The following is an 18,375-nucleotide window of genomic DNA, read 5'->3' on the forward strand; positions in this document are numbered from 1 at the left end:
GGCCAAAAACGAGAGGACTGGGATCAAAGCTGAATAGCTCCCTGAGCTCCAGGAGGGAATGGTCCTGACTTCCCAGTCCTGAAATTTCAGCCATACTGGGGTTTTGTGCACTTTACCTCCTGTGCATTGTTCTGTCCCTCTTTTCCTCAATCTGAATTCTCTCCTTATACGCAGCCTCCCTGGAAGCCCAGCTAGAGTCAGCTCCCTGGCCTGGTCTTCCCTGGCCCTAGAACCTAAGTGTCTGAAGTTATGAGGGCTGGCCCTGGGGCAGAGCTAGAAAGGTGCAGACCAAAGACATGGTAACCCAGTGAGGGCAGGATCCATCACAGGACCTAGGCCTGTCTTTGCTTCTCCTTGTGACTCCAGGAAGGAGTAAGGGTGTCCAGGCTGTAGGAAATGAGCATGAAAGAAAAAAGTTGTAAGGGAGTGGGAAGCGGGCTACAGCAACAGAAACCCACTCGGAAAGTCTGACAACTGTCCCTCAGCTTAGAGAAATGGCAGTCACTGGTGACCTTGGCAAAGGCAAGGAGCTGGGGAGGGACAAGGGATAGAGGGCAGGTGAGGTGGAGACTCTAACTTCCTCTTTCAAGAAGTTAGAGTCTAGGGCAGAGAGAGGTGTGGAGAGCTGTAGCCATGTGGCAGTGGTCTCCTCTCTTTTCAAACAGGACAGAACCTGGCACTTCTGTGGACTCCATATTTAGGATGGCAGACCCAGCCTCACCAAGAGGAAGAGGGAGGGACAGACCTTCCTGCTCTAGAAAATGGGACTGAGAGTCCGGTGGGAGGGTCAGGCCCAGGAACCCCACAGCCCACAGGGAGAAGACTGAGAACAGCTGCATCCAGGATGTTCAGGGAAACTCTTTAATGTCAGAACCAGGGCTTGGAGCTCAAGAGACACCCACCCAGGAGGCAGTCACTCAAGGCTCCTAAGAGGGAAGGGTACCAGAGCTGGCAGGTAGATGAGGCAGACAGTTGGGGGGCCAGACCACCACTTGGGGTCAGCAGGGCAGTCAGTTCCAGGCCAGGCTGTGTGCTGAGCTGAAACTATTAGCTGCTGCTCCAGAAATAAGTGCAGCCCTGCAGGTGCAAGCTTTGCGTGGGGACAGGAAGGACAGGGACCCCAGAAATCCGGGGAAGCATCCACAGTTCGCAACACTGACTAAATTCAAACCAGTCACGCTGTTATCTTAGGAAGCAATGACGTCCCTCCCCCCAACTGAAGTCTGGGCCTCTGATACAAGATAGGAGACAGATGCCAGGGAGGGGGTTCCTTTTCCTAGGAAGCCAGGAGAGAAGTCGCCAATTTCTAGGTCAGGGGCTGGTGGGTCTGGGTGTGGCGGACACTGGGTACCGGGTCGGGGTAGAGGGACCGAGGGACACAAGCAGAGGCCGGGACTTCACTGGTGGGCTGGGGGCTTTCCCGGGGGCTGGAGCAAAAGAGGCAGGCGCCCGGGACTCGAGATTTGGCTCGGCCTGCTAGGAACTCAGACCGCTCCAGGAGGAGGAGAGAGTGGTCCTGGGTCCCCGGGGTCAAGGCCATGAGAATACAACTGCCATGATCCGCGCCCCAAAACGCAAAGAAAAAGAACCCACAGCACCGAGTACCGGCTAGCGCCACGCAGCCGCAGAGGAGGCGGAGCACCTCCACGCCCAGCCCCATATGATAATGTAGCACGCCACCGCCCCGCCCCAGCAGGGGGATCAGACGGGCGCAGTGCCCTGAGGTCCGAGCGGCCGAGAGGTGCCGCAGCGCATCCGAAGAGGCCTAGATGAAAAGAAACGCCAGATTCAGGGCTGGCGGGGTGGCGGCACGGTATAGGGGCGGCCAGTGAGCTGCTAAGGCGTGCCGGGGCCGTGGCTCCCCCCACCGGTACGAAGTGGTGCCGACCGAGGGGGCGGGGACAGAGTCATGTGACACGGCCGCTGCGGCCATTTTGTTCTGCGGTGGTGATATTTAGAGCGCAGCGGCTGACGGCCGATCGCCTTCGCAGCCGTCAGATCGCTTGCTCCCTGCTTGCATCCTGCTCTCCGTTCGCCGCCTTCCCGCCTCGCCCAGCCGGTCCTCGGCCCCACCTCGGCCTGCTGACCTCGCCCCTTCCCCACCCGCAGACATGTCCGAGTCCAGCGCCCCCGAGTACGCCTCTTTTTTCGCGGTCATGGGCGCCTCGGCCGCCATGGTCTTCAGCGGTGAGCGCCGCGGCAGGAGGGACTCGGGAGGCGGGGGGCGCCAGGGCGTGTGGAACTCATGCCCGCAGCTCGCTGGGGCTCAGTGTGTGACGTCACTCTGACGTGATTCGGAGCTTTTGGGGGTCCCAGGCCTCACGTGACCGCGGGCGGGGTTCGGGGCCCAGAAGGCTGCCTGGGTCTTCGGGTGTTCTACGCAGGGCATACGGGCTAAGCTTGAGTGCTGGTCCCAAGGGTATTCCCGGGGGTACACAGGTCGGCCTCTTTGCCCCAAGCCCGTGACGGTGCGGGGGTGGGGCGGTAGTGCCGCTGCCATCTTAGCCCCGGGAGAGGAGGGAGGGAGCTGGTGGGGTGGGTGCACGCGGTCCTGCGCTTGCTTTGCATCCGTCTCCTCCCAGTCCTGCGGGCAGGTGTGACATCACAACTCGGAAGGCTCCCGGGACGCGGGGCTGGCCATGTCTGTGGACGGCGGGGGCGGGGGAATCGGGCCCAAGCCCTCTTAGCCCAGGTCTATAGTTTTCACCCTCCCCCCACCCTGGCGTGGGTTAGGTGGGTCTGTACCCAGAGGTAGGTGCTTCCGGTTAGGACTTGTCACTGTTTCCCAATAGCCCTGTGTGGGTGGGTTGGGAAAGCTGGGCTGGGGAGTTGGTGCTGAGAGCTAGCAGGGACCCAGAGGTGGGAGTGTTTGGAATTGGGGGGGGGGGGCAGAGAATCAAACAGGCCAAGGAGGAAGGGAGTCTGGCCAGCATCAGTGTTGTGTTGTCACTCACTGAGAAGCTGCTTTGGGGTGGGTGAGAAGGTTGCACGGCTCCTCAGTGTTGAGCGGATTGGGGCTTTGTCTTTAGCAGAGTTTTCTAGTTCTGACCCCAACGAATGAAAGAATGAATAACCTTCCTTTCCTTCCCTGAGGCTTGGTATTGGGAGGGGCAGCCCTAGGTATGGAAAAAGGAGTCTTTCAGGTTTATTTTTAATAGCACCCTGTTTTTGAAGTTGAATCTTGGGAGTCCTACAGTGTTGAATTAAGTGAAAATTGGTCTACCCGGGAGAAGGACCTTTGGGATAGGCTCAGGAATGTGCAACCCAGGGAGGTGAGTTCTGGTCTAGAGGCACTCCCCATGGACTGGTCTGGCCCGGTCTGGGTCTGGTTTATGGCTCTGATGACCACACCCTGCCCCACCCAACTTGGTGAATTGGGAGGCTCCCTATGCAGGTATGTTGAGGGTTTGAACACCAAACAGTCTCTGCTGACTGTAAACACTTGTGAGGTGGGGACTTGGGGGCTCTGCTCTCCTGGGGGCCTCCCTCTGCCTGAGCCTGTCAGTCAGTCACGAGCTACTGAGTGAGCTCTGCCCTTCCCATCATGTGCGAGTAAGAGGTCATTTGTGGTGGGAGAAGTGGTCTGGACTTCCCCTTCCCTCCCAGCCAACGCCTGCTCTTTCCACATCTTCAGGGGCTAACTGTTTTCCAGAGCCTCCAAGCAGGTTGCTGTGCCCCCTTGCCCCAGCGTATTCTGCGTTTTGCCTCTAGGATTCTGCTTTGCCTGGCCACCCATGGGGTGCTGCTTGTGCCTTCATTCACTCGTTCAACAAGTCTTGATCGAGCTCCTACTATGTGCCAAGCACATGGAGACATCAATGAACAAAACAGATGCCTGCCCACATGGGATTCTGGCTGTCACTGCTTGTTCCTGAAGCCGAGTTTGCCTCCTGAGCCCTTGTCTGTACCTAGCTCCTGGCCTCGCTCTTTTTACCAGGTGCTTCTGTTCTGCTAGAACTTACTTGGTACTTTCAGATTGACCCTCACCAGCAGGTCTCTGAAAGTTGCTGAGAGTAGGATAACACTGGCAGGGGGTTATTTGCTTGCCCCGGGCTCCTCCCGATTGAGGCCACTCAATTCTGTTGGTCTAAATGCAGTCTCACTCCTGTTCCCTTCCCTACATTGGGCTTGATGTGGTTGACGTTACTTCATTTCTGTGTTTAAACATGTCTTTCTCCAAGGCTTGTCTTCATCCACCTCCTTGTACCTATGTGCACAAGCCCCTCATTTCTGAGGCATCAGGTGTCACTGCCTGGCTGATTCCAAGCTGTCCCCAGCTCCTGGCCTAGATTGCCCTTGGCCTGCCTAGTGCTTTGCTGACTGGTCTTCTTACAACCAAATGAGGCCCACTCAACTCTCAGGCCTTCCCAGTCCCTAGCTCCCATTTCAGCTTCCCCTTTTTTCTTAACTTATGACCAAAAAAAAAAAAAGTCCTGTCAGTTCTTTCTTCATCATACCTTCCACAAAGCTTTCAGTTGTTCCTTTTCCATATTTTCTGTGACTTCCTCCCTGCTGACGGGCACCCTCTGTTTGGTCCTGAGTTCCCGGAACTGCTGTCTGATCACAATCTTCCCATCGTCTCCCACTAGATCTGGAGCCCTGTGGAGCTTGGCCTTTGGAGCTGGCATCCAGGGCTTTTTCAGACACCTGCTGCTGCCCAGCCAGACTGCTTTTCTCTCCTGATGGTCATCCCTTTTTCTTCCCTTTGTTCCTCTTGTAGCTTCCGTGGCCCCAGCTCCATGATCTCCCTGCTGTCCTCTGAGAGAACAGCCCAGGTGACTCCCTGCCTCTCACAATTGGCTGCGATACTGAGATCCCTATAAACGATCTCCATGTAAACCCTGCCATGTGGCAGCCTGTGCCCTCCCCCGTGAGTAACAAGTCATGGCACTGGCCCCTTGCATATATGTGACAGCCTTTGTGCAGGGCCTGCAGTCAAAGCCCAAAGGTGGCACTGTAACCAGGAGAGTTCCATGAAAGGTGCACGAAGACAGAGGCCTGAACAGGCTGAAGTGACTGAATGTCTAGGCAAGGCAGTGTTGAGGTGCCTCCAGGACCACGGAGAGGAGACAGGCAGTGCTGATCCCCCCGCTCCCACCCTTGCCTTCTCCATCCATCCAGTGCCACCTTGGTTAGCATCTCTATTCATGCTGTTTGGATCTTACTGCTCACTGTCACCCCTCTACTGACATGTCACCTCTATGAAGCACTTACCCAGACTCCATCACCACTTTCCCCACTCTCCTGGAACATGTCACTGCTTGGAGGTACCATATCTGCCTTCTCACCGAGCTTTTAGAGCCCTGAGAAGGCAGCGTCCCTCTGAACTTACCCCTGCTTAGTGATGAACAGTAGGCACCTTGTGGCCCAAATAGATGAATAAAACGTGCAGAGGAATGGCCAGGGTTGTCTTGGTTCTTTCCATCTTCTACCCATGTTCTCTGCCCAAGAAGCACAGTGGGACCCTGGAGAACAGGTGACAGGAGTCAGAAGAGCTGCCTTGGCCTTCTGTGGCTCTCTTCTGTGCAAAAGTTAGTCTAGACTTTGAATACAGAAGCCAGGAAAGGGAAACTTTCAGGAGGGCAGTGTAAGAGGAGGAGACAGGTTGCCCTAGAGCCCCCTGCTTCATTACTGGAGGCCTTGGGCAGAAGCTAAACTTCTGGGAGGGAGGTCTGCCTAGGCTTCACAATTGGGCTGGGTGATGGCTTCACACACCCATATCTTCCTGTGCCCTGTCTTCTCCTTGGCTCACCCTTTCTATCTGGCTGTTTAGAACTTAAGGGGGTAGGCCTGCCGTGTGGCTTAGGGTGGGTTCATCCCATCCATATAGATAGCAGCCCTTCCAGCAGTGTGTCCTAGGGCTGGGGGTGTTGGGGAGTTAAGAAACTAGCCTGGGAGGCCAGGACTTGCCAGGCTGCTTTCCCTGACCAGTGGTCAGGCCGTGTGTGCAGTGGGGCTCTTCTAGCATGTTGTCCCTGGGCACAGCCCTAGGGCCAGTGGGGGCTGACCCTGGCCTGACATCTGGGCTGCTGACACAATCATTTCATGTTTTTCCAAGCCTTCTCTGACCTGAGTGCCTGAGAATCTAGGTGGGATAGAACATGTCCAGAATCTCCAGCAAGGCATCAGGGGCCCAGCAGCCTGTTTCCCTGTGGGACTGCTGCAGGGCTGTTAAGAGTTCCACCTTTCAGGTTGTAAGCAGCTGAGCTAAAGCTGCTTGGGAATATGGGGTCAGTGGGGGTTTTCTAGCAGAGCAGGAGCTCACATAGGCTGTACAGCCAACAGCCACAAGGACCTCTGGTAGGAGAAAGGAATAGTTAGTTACCTGGATTCCTTGAGTGCCTGGCAGTGACCATTTCCCCCTGAGGGCCACTTCCTGCCCCTGGCTGGGTGCCACCTTTGTCTCCCCATTGCCTGTGATAACTTGAGGTGGCCCTCAACTGTGTTAGAGCTACCCCCAGGGTCCTGGCCTCAGGTGCTCTGGGCTCACCTTGCCTCCCCTCACCCCCAACAGCTTTGGGTGCTGCCTATGGTACAGCCAAGAGTGGCACCGGCATCGCAGCCATGTCTGTCATGCGACCAGAGCTGATCATGAAGTCCATCATCCCCGTGGTCATGGCTGGCATCATTGCCATCTACGGCCTAGTAGTGGCAGTCCTTATTGCCAATTCCTTGACTGAAAGCATCACTCTCTACAGGTGAGTGCTGGGTTCCTCTCACCACATCCACCCCCTGCCACTGCACAAGTTGGGAGGCTGGGGGAGGCGGCTGGGGAATGGACATCTGGCTAGTGACCCATTTTCACCATCTTTCCCAGCAGGCAGCTAATGTCTATTCCTGTGTCCTTTCTCCCCCAGGAGTTTCCTCCAACTGGGCGCTGGCCTGAGTGTGGGCCTGAGTGGGCTGGCAGCTGGCTTTGCCATTGGCATTGTGGGAGATGCCGGCGTGCGGGGCACTGCCCAGCAGCCCCGACTATTTGTGGGCATGATCCTGATCCTCATCTTCGCAGAGGTGCTGGGCCTCTATGGTCTCATCGTCGCCCTCATCCTCTCCACAAAGTAGCCCCTCTCCAAGCCCACCAGCCACAGAATATGATGTAAAGACCACCCTCTCCTCATTCCAGAATGAACAGCCTGACACACAGGCACGGGGAAGCTGCCCCCCACCCCCAGTAGTTGGTCTTGTAAATGCGCAGTGTCCTAGTGCCCATCGTCTGTTGCCCCCACCGCCCCGTGCTGTGGACATCTGGGCCCACTCATCACCCATCCAGGTCCCCTAACCAGTGAGGATGCTGGTTTCTGGCCACCTCCACCCCTCTACCTGCCCTAGAGTGCTCTGTATAAGGATGAATTCGAGTTGTCATTTTCACTGGATGTTTATTTATAAAGATTTGACCTGTTCGCACGTTTGTGGAGCAACCCTCCCGTCTCCCAACTATATAGTAATCTTTAGAGTGTTGCTTTGTGGGGTTACCGTGTGCCCTGAGACTTTGGATGGAATCACTGCCCTTCAGCCCTGGCTGCGGGGCAGTGTGCTGGGCCTGCCAGGCCTGGAGCCTTGTCCAATAAAATTCTTGGATGTGACTGGATGCCTGTGTGCAGCGCTTGTGTGGGCCAGGAAAGGGGCGGGGCCTGCTCGGTGCGCGATCACGTGGGCACGTCAGTCACGTGGGACAGTGCCTTAGTCAGCTGAGAGGTCACATGAGCAGGCTACCCTGCAAACTAGCTGAAGTGGTCTCCGGCAGGTTTTAGGGCCGCTCAGCTCACGCAGTTCAAGATGCGCAACGGGAAGGGCAGTGCGCGGGCACCGGTCCTCCAGTTCACCAACTGCCGTATCCTGCGGGGTCGGAGGCTGCTCAGGTGGTGTGTGGCGCCGGTGGGTGCGGGGCCCGGCACTGCTGGGGTGGGCCTGGCGGGCGCAGGGCCCAGTAATGTTCTGTTGGGGGCGGGGTGCTGGGTCACCGTTCCGAGCCCCGGCCCCTCTCTGTTCGCAGGGAGGATTTGTGGGTGCGGGAGGGCCACATTGTGGACCCAGAGAAGCTGTTCTTTGAGGAGCGGCTCGTGGCCGACCAGCAGCGGGACTGCGGAGGCTGCATTCTGGCGCCTGGCTTCATCGACGTGCAGATCAATGGTGGGGTCCAGGGCCCGGTGGTGGAGACCCAGGGGAGGGGCTCGGAGCACTGTGCCACCTCCTCTTTTCTGTGGCCACAGGTGGATTTGGCGTTGACTTCTCTCAGGCCACAGAGGACGTGGGTTCGGGAGTAGCTCTGGTGGCCCAGAGGATCCTATCACATGGAGTCACCTCTTTCTGTCCCACCTTAGTCACCTCACCACCTGAGGTTTATCACAAGGTAAGGTCAGGCTCCAGACCTCAGGCAAAGGGGGCCTGAGAGGTAGCTAAGTCTTTAACTTAAATATCTCTTCTCTCCCTACAAATGCCTCCTAGCACTTGGATTTGACCTTAACCTGCTGGCCCTCCTCTACCTGGTCCTGGGGTCCTGTCCCCTGGTCATTCTCAAATTCAGGTGTCCCTCTGCCTGCCTCTCTGGACCCCTACCCCTAATACCTCCTCCCTCATTTCCTCTCTGACTGTCCCCTTTGGCCTGCACATTGGCTGCCTCAGCACCTTCATCTCTCTCTCCTATCCTGCATTCTGGCTCCCTCCAGGCTCCAGAAACTGCCTGCTGGACGGAGGCCGCTGGGGACTTCCCCACATCCTTAGCTGCTTCTCGGGCTTTTGTCCGCATAGTGTGCCTGTGCTATGTGGTAAACACACTTTCCAGGGAGAAGCTCCAGGTGTAACCCAGGCTTCCTGTGCTGCTCTTGCCTACACCCTACAGGCTCCCACTTACCCCACACTCTCCCACTTTCTGACCTTTTCCAATATTCAGGTGAGAAGGGGAGGGAGGGAGAAAGAAACATTGTGCAAGAGAAACATCAATTGGTTGCCTCTCCCATGCCCCCAGCTGGGGACCTGGCCCACAACCCTGGCATGTGCCCCAACTGGGAATCGAACCTGCAACCTTTTTGGTTTGTAAAATGGCACTCAATCCACTGAGCCACACCAGCCAGGGCTAAGAAATTTCACTTTTTATGCAGGGTCTTCACTTTACTCTTTGATGCGTTCTATTGGGTCTCATTTTCTGTGTCTGTGTGCATGTTCTTTTTTTCCAGAGGTGTTTGAGAGTAGGTTGTGTATGTGTATTTCATGCCTTCTTACCTCTTAAAACTTAACTGTTACTTAAAAATGTGGGTATTCTATTGTGTGAGCACAGTAGGCATATTGAGTTTAGAAAATTAACAGTTATCCTTTAAACTACCATATTTGTTCCAGTTTTGTAGTTTTTTTGTTTTGTTGTTTTCCTTTCTAGTATAGGATCCATTCCAGGGTCACTGATTGCATTGCCCTCGTGGGGTTTCCTCCTGGGTGTGTAGACGCCCAGAGACAGGAGCTGTGGGAGGTGGTTGTGGTCTCCTGGCTTCATCATCTGTCAGCTGGGAGACTGGGGGTATCCCTGCCCTTCTGAGTCTCGGTTTCCTCAAACCTAAAGTGAGAATAATGATGGTATTCATCTTTTAGGGTTGTTGGGCAGTCAGCACTGTGCTTTGTACTATGTTAAGCACTTAGCAAATGTCAGCTGTAGACATCTTTCTGGAAACTTCTCCCAGCTCTCCTATCACAGAGTCAAATGCTAAAAATCAAACTCATTTGCCTGCTGCAAACTGGCACCTGGTTCTGTGTTACCTCTCCTGGTCATCATTCCTTGATTTACCGTACATGGAATCCTGGACCATGCCTGCCCTCTTGCCCGTTTGTTCTTTGTCCTCCCCTTTCCCAGTCTCCACCAGTGAGGCTTAGTAACTGTTCCGCTAATCTGAAGAGTGGCCTTCCCAGGATATAGGGCTCAGCACATTCACTCACACTCCTCTATCACCCTTATCTGCAAGATAAACACCATCCTCCCAAACATTCCCTCCCTACCTGCAAAGCCTACAAATGTCCCTTCCAAGGGACAGCCCTTTGCTCCTTCCCTAGGCATATTCCAGCCATGTGAGGCATTTGCTCACCTGCACCCCATCTCTCTGCTTGGAAGGCCTTGCTTGCCCATCTGCCCCCCGCAAGCACATCTGCCCATCGTGATGCAGACTGTGAGGTTTTTTTCCTTAGGGAAGGACAGTAGGACTTTTGTCTTACATTCTCTCCCTTGCACTCACCATCCTCCTTAATTACAGGTTAAAGACCTTGGAAGCAGAGAGTAAACTGACTTACAGTGGAAATCACGGAGGGCTTTGAATATGAAAAATAAAATTCAGGTATCATCTTAGAAACTACAGGACTGTTCACTTCGATATCTCCCCTGCCCTTAACTCCCATCCATCCCACCTTCCTGGAGGGCCCATGCACACTGAGCAGAACTGCCACTTTATCAGAGTTACCCAGGTTCTTTGTCGTCGTGTTCTGGTCCACGGAGACTACCTGCTCCCTTTCTGTGGCCTCCCTCTCCATCCTCGCCCTTTGTTACCCTTTTAGGAGGAAGATTCCCTTGCACTGTTCTCTGCTTGAGGGCCATTTCTGCAGAGACAAGATCATGCACCCTCTGTAGTTTGACCTTTCGCACTGCTTTCTTCCCTTGCAGGCCCCTCATTCCCTTCAGCTCCAGGCTGCCCTTGATACTCTGTTCCCTCTGCTTAGTGCTCTCAGTTTCCCTTGTAAAACCCACTCATTATCTTTTCCTCAATCTTTAGTGAATTTATATATGTCACATGGCTCATTGGGGAAAATAGCAGCCCTTTGTACCTTCCAAGGGACAGTCACTTTGAACTCAGTTGACCCTTTGGAATTTGCCCTTCTATTTAAAAAAAAAAAACCTATGCTGGTACTTCTGCTTGACTTTCCAGTTTATGGCAGTATACATTTACTTCCTTCCCACCGTGAAAGATAAGGATTGGTTCTCTTTGGCCCCTCGAGCCCTCTCTTGTGCTCTTCCAACACCACATCCTTCCCAAACAGCTTATTGTAATTTCGGTTAGTTTAACCGTCGGGACTGTGTAAAGGGATTGTAGCTCATTTAACTTTCCTTACTTGTAAACTCTTGTTTTCCTTGGAATTACTCCTCTGTTTACATAGGGTTGGTTTGTTTGTTTGTTTTAATCGACTAACTCAGTTCCAGGTTTTGTGTCTGTTGTTTCTTTCTCTTTTCGGAATATTTAGCCCACGGTTCCATTTGTTTTATCTTTCCGTGGAAGCCTTTGGGACCTACTCTGCCCAGCACTGGCTGCTGGTCTCACTGGGATGAGTTGTCCTGGGAGTCCCCTTCCTCTCACCTGGTTGGGGGGGTCCTTTGGCCTCTTTCTGCTGGATCTTTCCAGTATCCTGTGTCTTCCTCTTTGCTGGTTTATACCTTTGTTTGGTGGAGCATATCCTCCAGTGACTTTTGGAGAAAAGGGGGTTGCGACATGTAAGGGTTCTGAGATCTCAGGGGTCTGAAAATGTCTTTATCCTCTTGATTGATGTTTTGGCTATGTTAGAATCCCGAATGAATAGCCATTCTCTAGAATTTTATGTATTTATTTTTAATTATATTTTATTGATTATGCTGTTACAGTTGTCCTGATTTTTCTCCCTCTGCCCCCCTCCACCAAGCACCCCCCACTCCCTCAGGCAATCCCCACACCGTTGTTCATGTCCTTGGGTTGTGTGTGTATGTGCTTTGGCTACTGTTTCTTGTACTGTACTTTGTATCCCGTGGCTATTCTGTAACTGCCTACTTGTACTTCTTAATGCCCTCACCTCTCACCCATTCTCCCACACCCACCCTTCAATCTCTTTAACCTTTGGCATTTTAATTATAATGTGTTTTGGGATGGGCCTCTTTGCATCCGTCTTGTTTGGGACTCTCTGCTTCCTAGACTTGCATGTCTATTTCCTTCACTAAATTAGGAAAGCTTTCTTTCATTATTTTTTCAAATAGATTTCTGATATCTTGGTCTTTCTCTTCTTCTGTCACCCATCTGAAGTGAATGTTGGATTGTTCAAAGTTGTCCCAGAATCCTGGTTTTTTGCTTTTTGGAATTTTTTAAAAAGATTTTATTTATTTATTTTTAGAGAGGGGAAGGGAAGGAGAAAAGAGAACGAGAGAGAAACGTCAATGTGGGGTTGCCTCTCACCGTGGCCTCCACTGGGTACCTGGCCCGCAACCCAGGCATGTGCCCTGGCTGGGTACTGAACCAGCGACCCTTTGGTTCACAGGCCAGCACTCAATCCACTGAGCCACGCTAGCCAGGCTACCTTTGTCTTTTTGTGTTCTCTTTTCCTGTTGTTCTGATCGGGTGTTTTTGCTTCCTGATATTCTAAATCATTGATTCTTGGCTTCGTCTGCTCTACTGTTGTTCCCCTGTAAATTGTTTTATATTTCAGTTAGTGTGTTCCTCGTTTCTAACTGGATCTTTTATGTTGCATAGGTCCTCCCTAAGTTCCTTGAGCATCCTTATAACCATTGTTTTAAACTCTGCATCTGATAGATTGCTTATCTCCATTTTGTTTAGCACTTTTTCTGGAGTTTGGATCTGTTTTTTCATTTGGGCCATGTTTCTTTGTTTCCTCGTTTTGGCAGCCTCTCTGTGTTTGTTTCTATGTATGAGGCAGAGCTGCTTTGACTCCCCATCTTTGTAATGTGGCCTAGTGTAGCGGGTGTCTTGTAGAGTCCAGTAGCACAGCTTCCCCTGTCATCCAAGCGGCATACCTCGAGGTGCACTGTTCATATGGGCTGAGTACACCTCCCTCTTGTAGTTGAGCCTTGGTTGCTGTTGGCAGATCAGTGGGAGGGATTTATGAGGCTAGTTAGCTGCAGGGAGTGGCTGTGACCATTGACCATCAACCTCTACCCTTTGTGGAGGATCAGCTGTGCAGGGGTTGGGTGGAGGTCTGCAGCTGTGCACTGGGTGTGCTGGCCCTGGGGTTTCCTGGGAGGTGTGCACTAAGATCAGCCCCCACCTGTGTTTGCCCTGGGCCACCCTGCCTGAGTTGTAAAGCAATCTGAGAGGCTGCTTGTGGTGCCGGCCTTGGAGGTTTCCAGGCAAAGCCAAATTGTGAATCTAGGTTGCCAGTTCCAGGCCTTGAGCTCACTGAGGCCAGCTGCTGCCTGTTTGAGAGGATTTAGGAAGTTGTGAAAAATGAGGCAAGACCATTCATGTGGAAAAGCAGCTTGGGTGGGCGTGTAAGTTGGGTAGGGTGGAGTCTCTGGGGATCTCCAAGGCTGGTCAAACGGTGTTAGCCAGGTTGATGGAATCTTGGCTGCGGCACCAGTCTGCCAGCTCTGTGGGGTGGCGGGGGCTCAGAAAAGGGACAGTGGTCTCTGCTCACCTTGATGCCAGACATATCAGCCTCCTCCTACACACCACTAGTGCCCCTTGAGCTGCCACCCTGTCACCGGAGCCCAGAGGGAGTGAGTCTGAGTAGGTGAGTCTGTGGGTTCCAAGAGGAACTGTTTGGGGTTCCAGCAGTTTCTTCCACAGACTCAGTCCCTACTGGTTTTTGCAGCCAGGAGTTGTGGGGACTTATCTTCCTGGCATTGGAACCCTGGGCTGGGGGACCTGGTATGGGGCTGGGACTCCTTGCTCCTGAGATCCCCCTCCCAAATTTGTAGCCACCACACGTGGGTGTGGGCCATTCCACATCTGCACCCCTCCTGCCACCTGGATGGATGTGGCTTAATTCTGTACTTGTCAGTCTTCCATTCAACTAGGTTTTTGTCATTGTTGAGCAATGGCGGTTCTATATTTTGGTTGTAATTTTGTTATGGTTGTGCAAAGAGGCGAGGCATGTCTGTCTACGCTGCCATCTTGACTGGAAGTCCTCTAGAATTTTGAAGGCATTGCTATATTGTCTTTTGACTTCCAGAGTTGCCGGTGAGAAGTTGGAAGCCATCTGACCCCTGATCCTTTGTACGTGACCTGTTTCTTCCCTCTGCGAGCTTGCGGGGTCTTCCTTTCGTCACTGGGTTCTAAAGTCTCAGGGTGACACGCTGGGGACTGGGGGCAGTTCATCTGCTACGCTAGGCTTCAGCAGTCCCTTCTAGCCCCCCATCCTCCCCAAATTCAGAGTTTCAATCTAGAAGTTTGAGGGGTTTTTTGTTTTTCTTGAATTATTTCTTTGATGATTTTTCTCCCTCATTTCTCTGTCTTTTGCTTCTGGGAGTTACTGTCCTATTGGGCCTCCCGGACAGCTTCTCTCTCTTCTCTCTCTCTCCCTTGTTGACACTGTTTTCTGGACATTTTCTTAGCTTTTTTTTTTTTAAGTATATTTTTAAAGATTTTTATTTATCTTTAGAGGGGAAGGGAAGGAGAGAGGGAGAGAAACATCAATGTATGGTTGCCTTTCATGCATCCCCTGCTGGGAACCGCCTGCAACCCCGGCATGTGCCCTGACTGGGAATCAAACCACGATTGTCTGGTTCGCAGGCTCGCGCTCAATCCACTGAGCTACACCAGCTAGGGCTATTTTCTTAGCTTTTTTAATCTTCTATTTCTTCTCTCTCTTTCTTTTTTTTTTTTTGCTTCAGTGCAAATTTTTGTTAACCTAAAAATAAGAAGGCATTTTAAGGTGAGAGGCAACCAAGGATTTGAGATTTTAAAAAATAGTTTTTGGAAAGCATTGATTGAGGGGAAGTCCAGATACTGTTCTGATTTGGAGACAAAGGCAATGGGTATTTATGAGAAGGAAAAGGAGAACAATTATATCAATAGAAGGAAGGCATTTTTGTTGGTGTGGATAATATAATCATAAGTGATATTTTTAGCTTTCAGTTCAGTAGTCGTAATAATTTCTTATCTTCACAAACAGTTTTTTGCAGCACAGTGTTGTTCAAGCCCAGTCCAGAGGTTGCTTCGCCTGGTTTTTACGACGTGAGGTAGAAGGTGTGCACGGCGGCCCCTGCGGCCCTGCGGCCCGGCAGCTCCGCCTCCGTCTGACAGAGCCTCCGTTCATTTGGGGGGCACTTGCGTGTGGAAGTGCGTGCTTTTCCCCAGGAACGGTCCTTTTTTCTAACGTCCCATTCTTGTTCCGAGGGTGTGAAACCTCTTCTCACAAGCCCTCCCCTCCTTGGGTGTCTGCTCTGCAGTCAGGTGTATCCTGTCATTTGTTCATTTGTTCTGCTTTCTGTGCGTCCTTTCAGAGGCTTGCCCACGCTGCTGGGGGGGCCTCGGTTACCTGCTCTAATGAAGAGCGGTCTCAGCCACCAGGAGCACCCAGCCTGGGGAGGTTCCGCACAGCACCCTTGGGGTGAGATCCCTAAGTCCTTTCTCTTGGGCTGATCGAATCCCCAGAGAAGAGTTTTCTTGTTCTGCTCAGAGGGAACAGTCCTGATTGGTGACATTCCAGGAGCATTAAAAATACAAACTTCATTTAATTGCCCCATTATCCACTTCTCCCCACCTGTCTGGTTTACTTCTCTAGACACTTGGCGGGGCGAACTTGGGAATTCAGCTGCTCTTCAGTGAGGCTCCTGCTGTTGGTCCCCCCACTTCTCCAAGCACCAGGTGCTGCCAAGGCCTGAACCCATGGGGGCCGTGGGCCTTGTTTCCTACCTGCCCCCACTGTGTTGCCCACATCTGCCCAGTTGCTACTTGCCCGACTCCTGAGTCATCCTGCCCTCCTTGTCTTCTCTGTCACACTGGGTTTGAGCCGCTTACTTCTCTGTACTTTGTCCCAGGCTCACTCCGCAGTATCCTCTGGGCTCCTGCTTGGATGCTTGCCTGCCTGCCTGCCTCCAAGATACTGCGTTGTGTGAACACTTGTCACACAGTCGACTCTCCCGACTGTGTTCAGCTCCAGGCACAGCGTGGCTATACCATTGATGCCTGAGCCCCTGCTTCGCCCCCTCACTCTGTCTGGATTGCATGTACTCCTGCCTCCGGCTATTGGGGAGGCCAGGCCCATCACCCAGTCTGGGTCCAGTCCCTCAGGGCATGCACTTCACTGTGTTCCAGCTGCTGCTAGGACTGGGGTCATCTTGAGAGCCAGGACAGGTAGAGCTGGTCCTAGCCTGCTGCCTGGGGACTCTCCTGGTCTTACTCCTGGACACAGGCAGGCTGGTCTTACATCCCAAGGCCTGTCAATTCTTGGTGCTCCTGACCTTGTATGCTGCTTGTTCTGAGTACCGTTACCATGCTTTCCCTGACCATTGGGAGCCTTTGACCGTCTTCTGATAACTAGTGGAAGGCCAGCAGGCACTGGGCTGGGCTCTGAACTCTGACTTTGGCTGGGCTGTAACCTCTGGGTGCTGGGCCATGGGAGGCAGGGCTTTTAACAGCTGGTTCCCCCCAGGTCCTTCCTCAGATCCCTGTGAAGAGTGGTGGTCCCCATGGGGCAGGGGTCCTCGGTGAGTGGCTGACCCCTCTCCCTGACCCTACCCTGGAATGTTCCTTGGGGACCTGTTGGCAGCCTTATACCTCCAGCTGCCCAAATGGGGCGGTAGGGTGGGCAGATGAGAGGGGCCAAAGCAGGGACTAGAGGGTGGGAGGCCTGCTGGAGCCATCTGCTCCCCTTTTCTCAGGGGTGCATCTGGAGGGCCCATTTATCAGCCATGAGAAGCGGGGTGCACACCCTGAGGCACACCTGCGCTCTTATGAGGCTAATGCCTTCCATGATGTTCTGGCCACCTACGGGTCCCTGGACAACGTTCGAATCGTGACGCTGGCTCCTGAGCTCGGCCGCAGCCATGAGGTGATCCAGGCACTGACAGCCCGTGGCATCTGTGTGTCCCTAGGTGAGGGGGAGTGTCCCCACTGGAGGGGGCAGGCCCACCGGAGGGGCCTGGGCTGGTGGCAGAATCTGATTCAAGGCCCCTGTGCAGGGCACTCAGTGGCCAACCTGAGGGTTGCAGAGGAAGCTGTGCAGAGCGGTGCCACCTTCATCACCCATCTCTTCAATGCCATGCTGCCTGTGAGTGCTGCCCAGCCCCCGGGCGGGTAGAATCTGAGGCTCCTGCTGTGGCTCAGCATTCTCTCTCCTGACCCTGCCCAGTTCCACCACCGTGACCCGGGTATTGTGGGGCTCCTGACCAGTGACCGGCTGCCTCCAGGTCGCCACATCTTCTACGGGATGATCTCCGATGGCATGCACACCAACCCTGCTGCCCTGCGCATTGCCCACCGGGCCCATCCCCAGGGTGAGCGGCCGGGCAGGGTGGTGGCAAGTAGGAATACCAGGTGAGGCAGGTTCTGAGGCCTCTTCTTCCCCAGGGATGGTGCTGGTCACTGATGCTGTCCCTGCCCTGGGCTTGGGCAACGGCCGTCACACGCTGGGGCAGCAGGAGGTAGAGGTAGATGGGCTGACGGCCTATGTGGCAGGTGAGCGACCCTTGTCCCCACTGGCTGCCCACATTAGAAGAGCCCCTCAGCCCCTTTGGTGGGATACAAGAGCCTAGGTGACCCCTGGCAACCCACACCCCATCCAGTGTGCCTGGTGGCCCCCCATTCCCCTCCCCTCCCCTCCCCCCAGAGCCTGTCCTCTCTGCTCTCAAGGCACGAAGACACTGAGCGGCAGCATAGCTCCGATGGACGTCTGTGTTCGGCATTTCCTGCAGGCCACAGGTCAGCAAGCTGCTGTGTGTGCGTGTTGGGAGTGGAGGCTGCATCTGAGAGAGGCTGGAGGGGACCGTGGGGACCACTAGGGTCCCCACATCCCTAGTCCGTCATGTCTAGTGGGGTTCCTTGGGGATGGGCACTGGGAATGCAGCCAAGGACCCACCCGTGGGGAGTTTACAGGCGAGGGGAGAGAAGGACAAGCAAGCCAAATGGCTGGAACTTGGGGTGACAGGCACCCAAACCATGGCATCTAAGGGAAGGGTCTTGGCCTGGGACCTATGGGATTGCAAGACTTGGCAGGTGTGCGGAGCCGTGGGGAAGTGAAGGGGACCAAAGCTGCCATTAAGCCTCCAGGGTTGAGCTATGTGGCGGCCTCTCAGGGGGGATTGTCTGTTCCAGGGAAGGCGGGCAGAGGGCATCTAGCAGAGGCCGTGGTTGGCCAAGCCCAGTGGGATGCTCGGCAGCACCCAGGGTGGGGTGGTTATGCTGGGGGCTGAGGGTCACCGAGATCTAAGTAAGGTTCTGTTTAGAGCAGCAAGGAGACAGGCTGGGAGGCAAGAGACAGCTGTGGTCTGGCCTGGGGGGGAAGGATACAGAGATGGAGAAAATTGGGTTTATTTTATTTCTTGGTGGAGGGTAAGGGCAGAGCATCCAGTCCCAAGTGGCTTCACGGATGCCCAGTCTACTACTTTGTTGTGGGGTGCTCCCCCTGGGACTCAGGTGGAGGAGGGTCCATACTGTTCCCACAGTATGCTCCCACGAGCATTTGGGTCCATACTGTTCCTGCAGG

At 53.9% G+C, this 18,375-nt stretch overlaps 2 protein-coding genes across 13 annotated transcripts in view; both read left to right on the top strand.

Annotated features, from left to right (window-relative positions):
• The first annotated feature begins 1,928 nt into the window (after positions 1-1,928).
• ATP6V0C (ATPase H+ transporting V0 subunit c) lies at positions 1,929-7,588 on the top strand. Its single transcript, XM_037157335.2, has 3 exons — positions 1,929-2,187; positions 6,515-6,698; positions 6,858-7,588. The coding sequence occupies exons 1-3, from the start codon at positions 2,112-2,114 to the stop codon at positions 7,060-7,062; spliced, it is 465 nt and encodes a 154-aa protein (XP_037013230.1). The 5' UTR covers positions 1,929-2,111; the 3' UTR covers positions 7,063-7,588.
• A 106-nt stretch (positions 7,589-7,694) lies between these two features.
• Positions 7,695-18,375, top strand: part of AMDHD2 (amidohydrolase domain containing 2) — a 40,202-nt gene continuing 29,521 nt past the window's right edge. For 8 of the 12 annotated variants that reach the window (XM_053671559.1, XM_053671561.1, XM_053671562.1 and 5 more), the window contains exons 1-9: positions 7,695-7,862; positions 7,994-8,130; positions 8,211-8,350; positions 16,324-16,378; positions 16,553-16,765; positions 16,853-16,941; positions 17,023-17,167; positions 17,241-17,348; positions 17,523-17,591. In XM_053671559.1, coding sequence (XP_053527534.1) covers positions 7,777-7,862; positions 7,994-8,130; positions 8,211-8,350; positions 16,324-16,378; positions 16,553-16,765; positions 16,853-16,941; positions 17,023-17,167; positions 17,241-17,348; positions 17,523-17,591 — 1,042 coding nt within the window. In that variant the 5' untranslated portion in view covers positions 7,695-7,776. Of the gene's footprint in view, positions 7,863-7,993; positions 8,131-8,210; positions 8,351-16,323; positions 16,379-16,552; positions 16,766-16,852; positions 16,942-17,022; positions 17,168-17,240; positions 17,349-17,499; positions 17,592-18,375 lie in introns of all 12 variants that reach the window. The other 4 variants (XM_053671568.1, XM_053671567.1, XM_053671570.1 and 1 more) reach the window with 4 other exon arrangements.

The sequence above is a fragment of the Artibeus jamaicensis genome, unplaced genomic scaffold (assembly GCF_021234435.1).
Source record: "Artibeus jamaicensis isolate MK-2021 breed Jamaican fruit bat unplaced genomic scaffold, CSHL_Jam_final contig_700, whole genome shotgun sequence".
In the NCBI taxonomy this organism is placed as follows: Eukaryota; Metazoa; Chordata; class Mammalia; order Chiroptera; family Phyllostomidae; genus Artibeus; species Artibeus jamaicensis.

Coding starts and splice junctions, on each gene's coding strand:
- ATP6V0C (XM_037157335.2), top strand. CDS start 2,112: ATGTCCGAGTCCAGCGCCCCCGAGTACGCCTCTTTTTTCGCGGTCATG. Junction 2,188..6,514: donor GGCCGCCATGGTCTTCAGCG/GTGAGCGCCGCG, acceptor CACCCCCAACAG/CTTTGGGTGCTGCCTATGGT. Junction 6,699..6,857: donor GAAAGCATCACTCTCTACAG/GTGAGTGCTGGG, acceptor TTTCTCCCCCAG/GAGTTTCCTCCAACTGGGCG.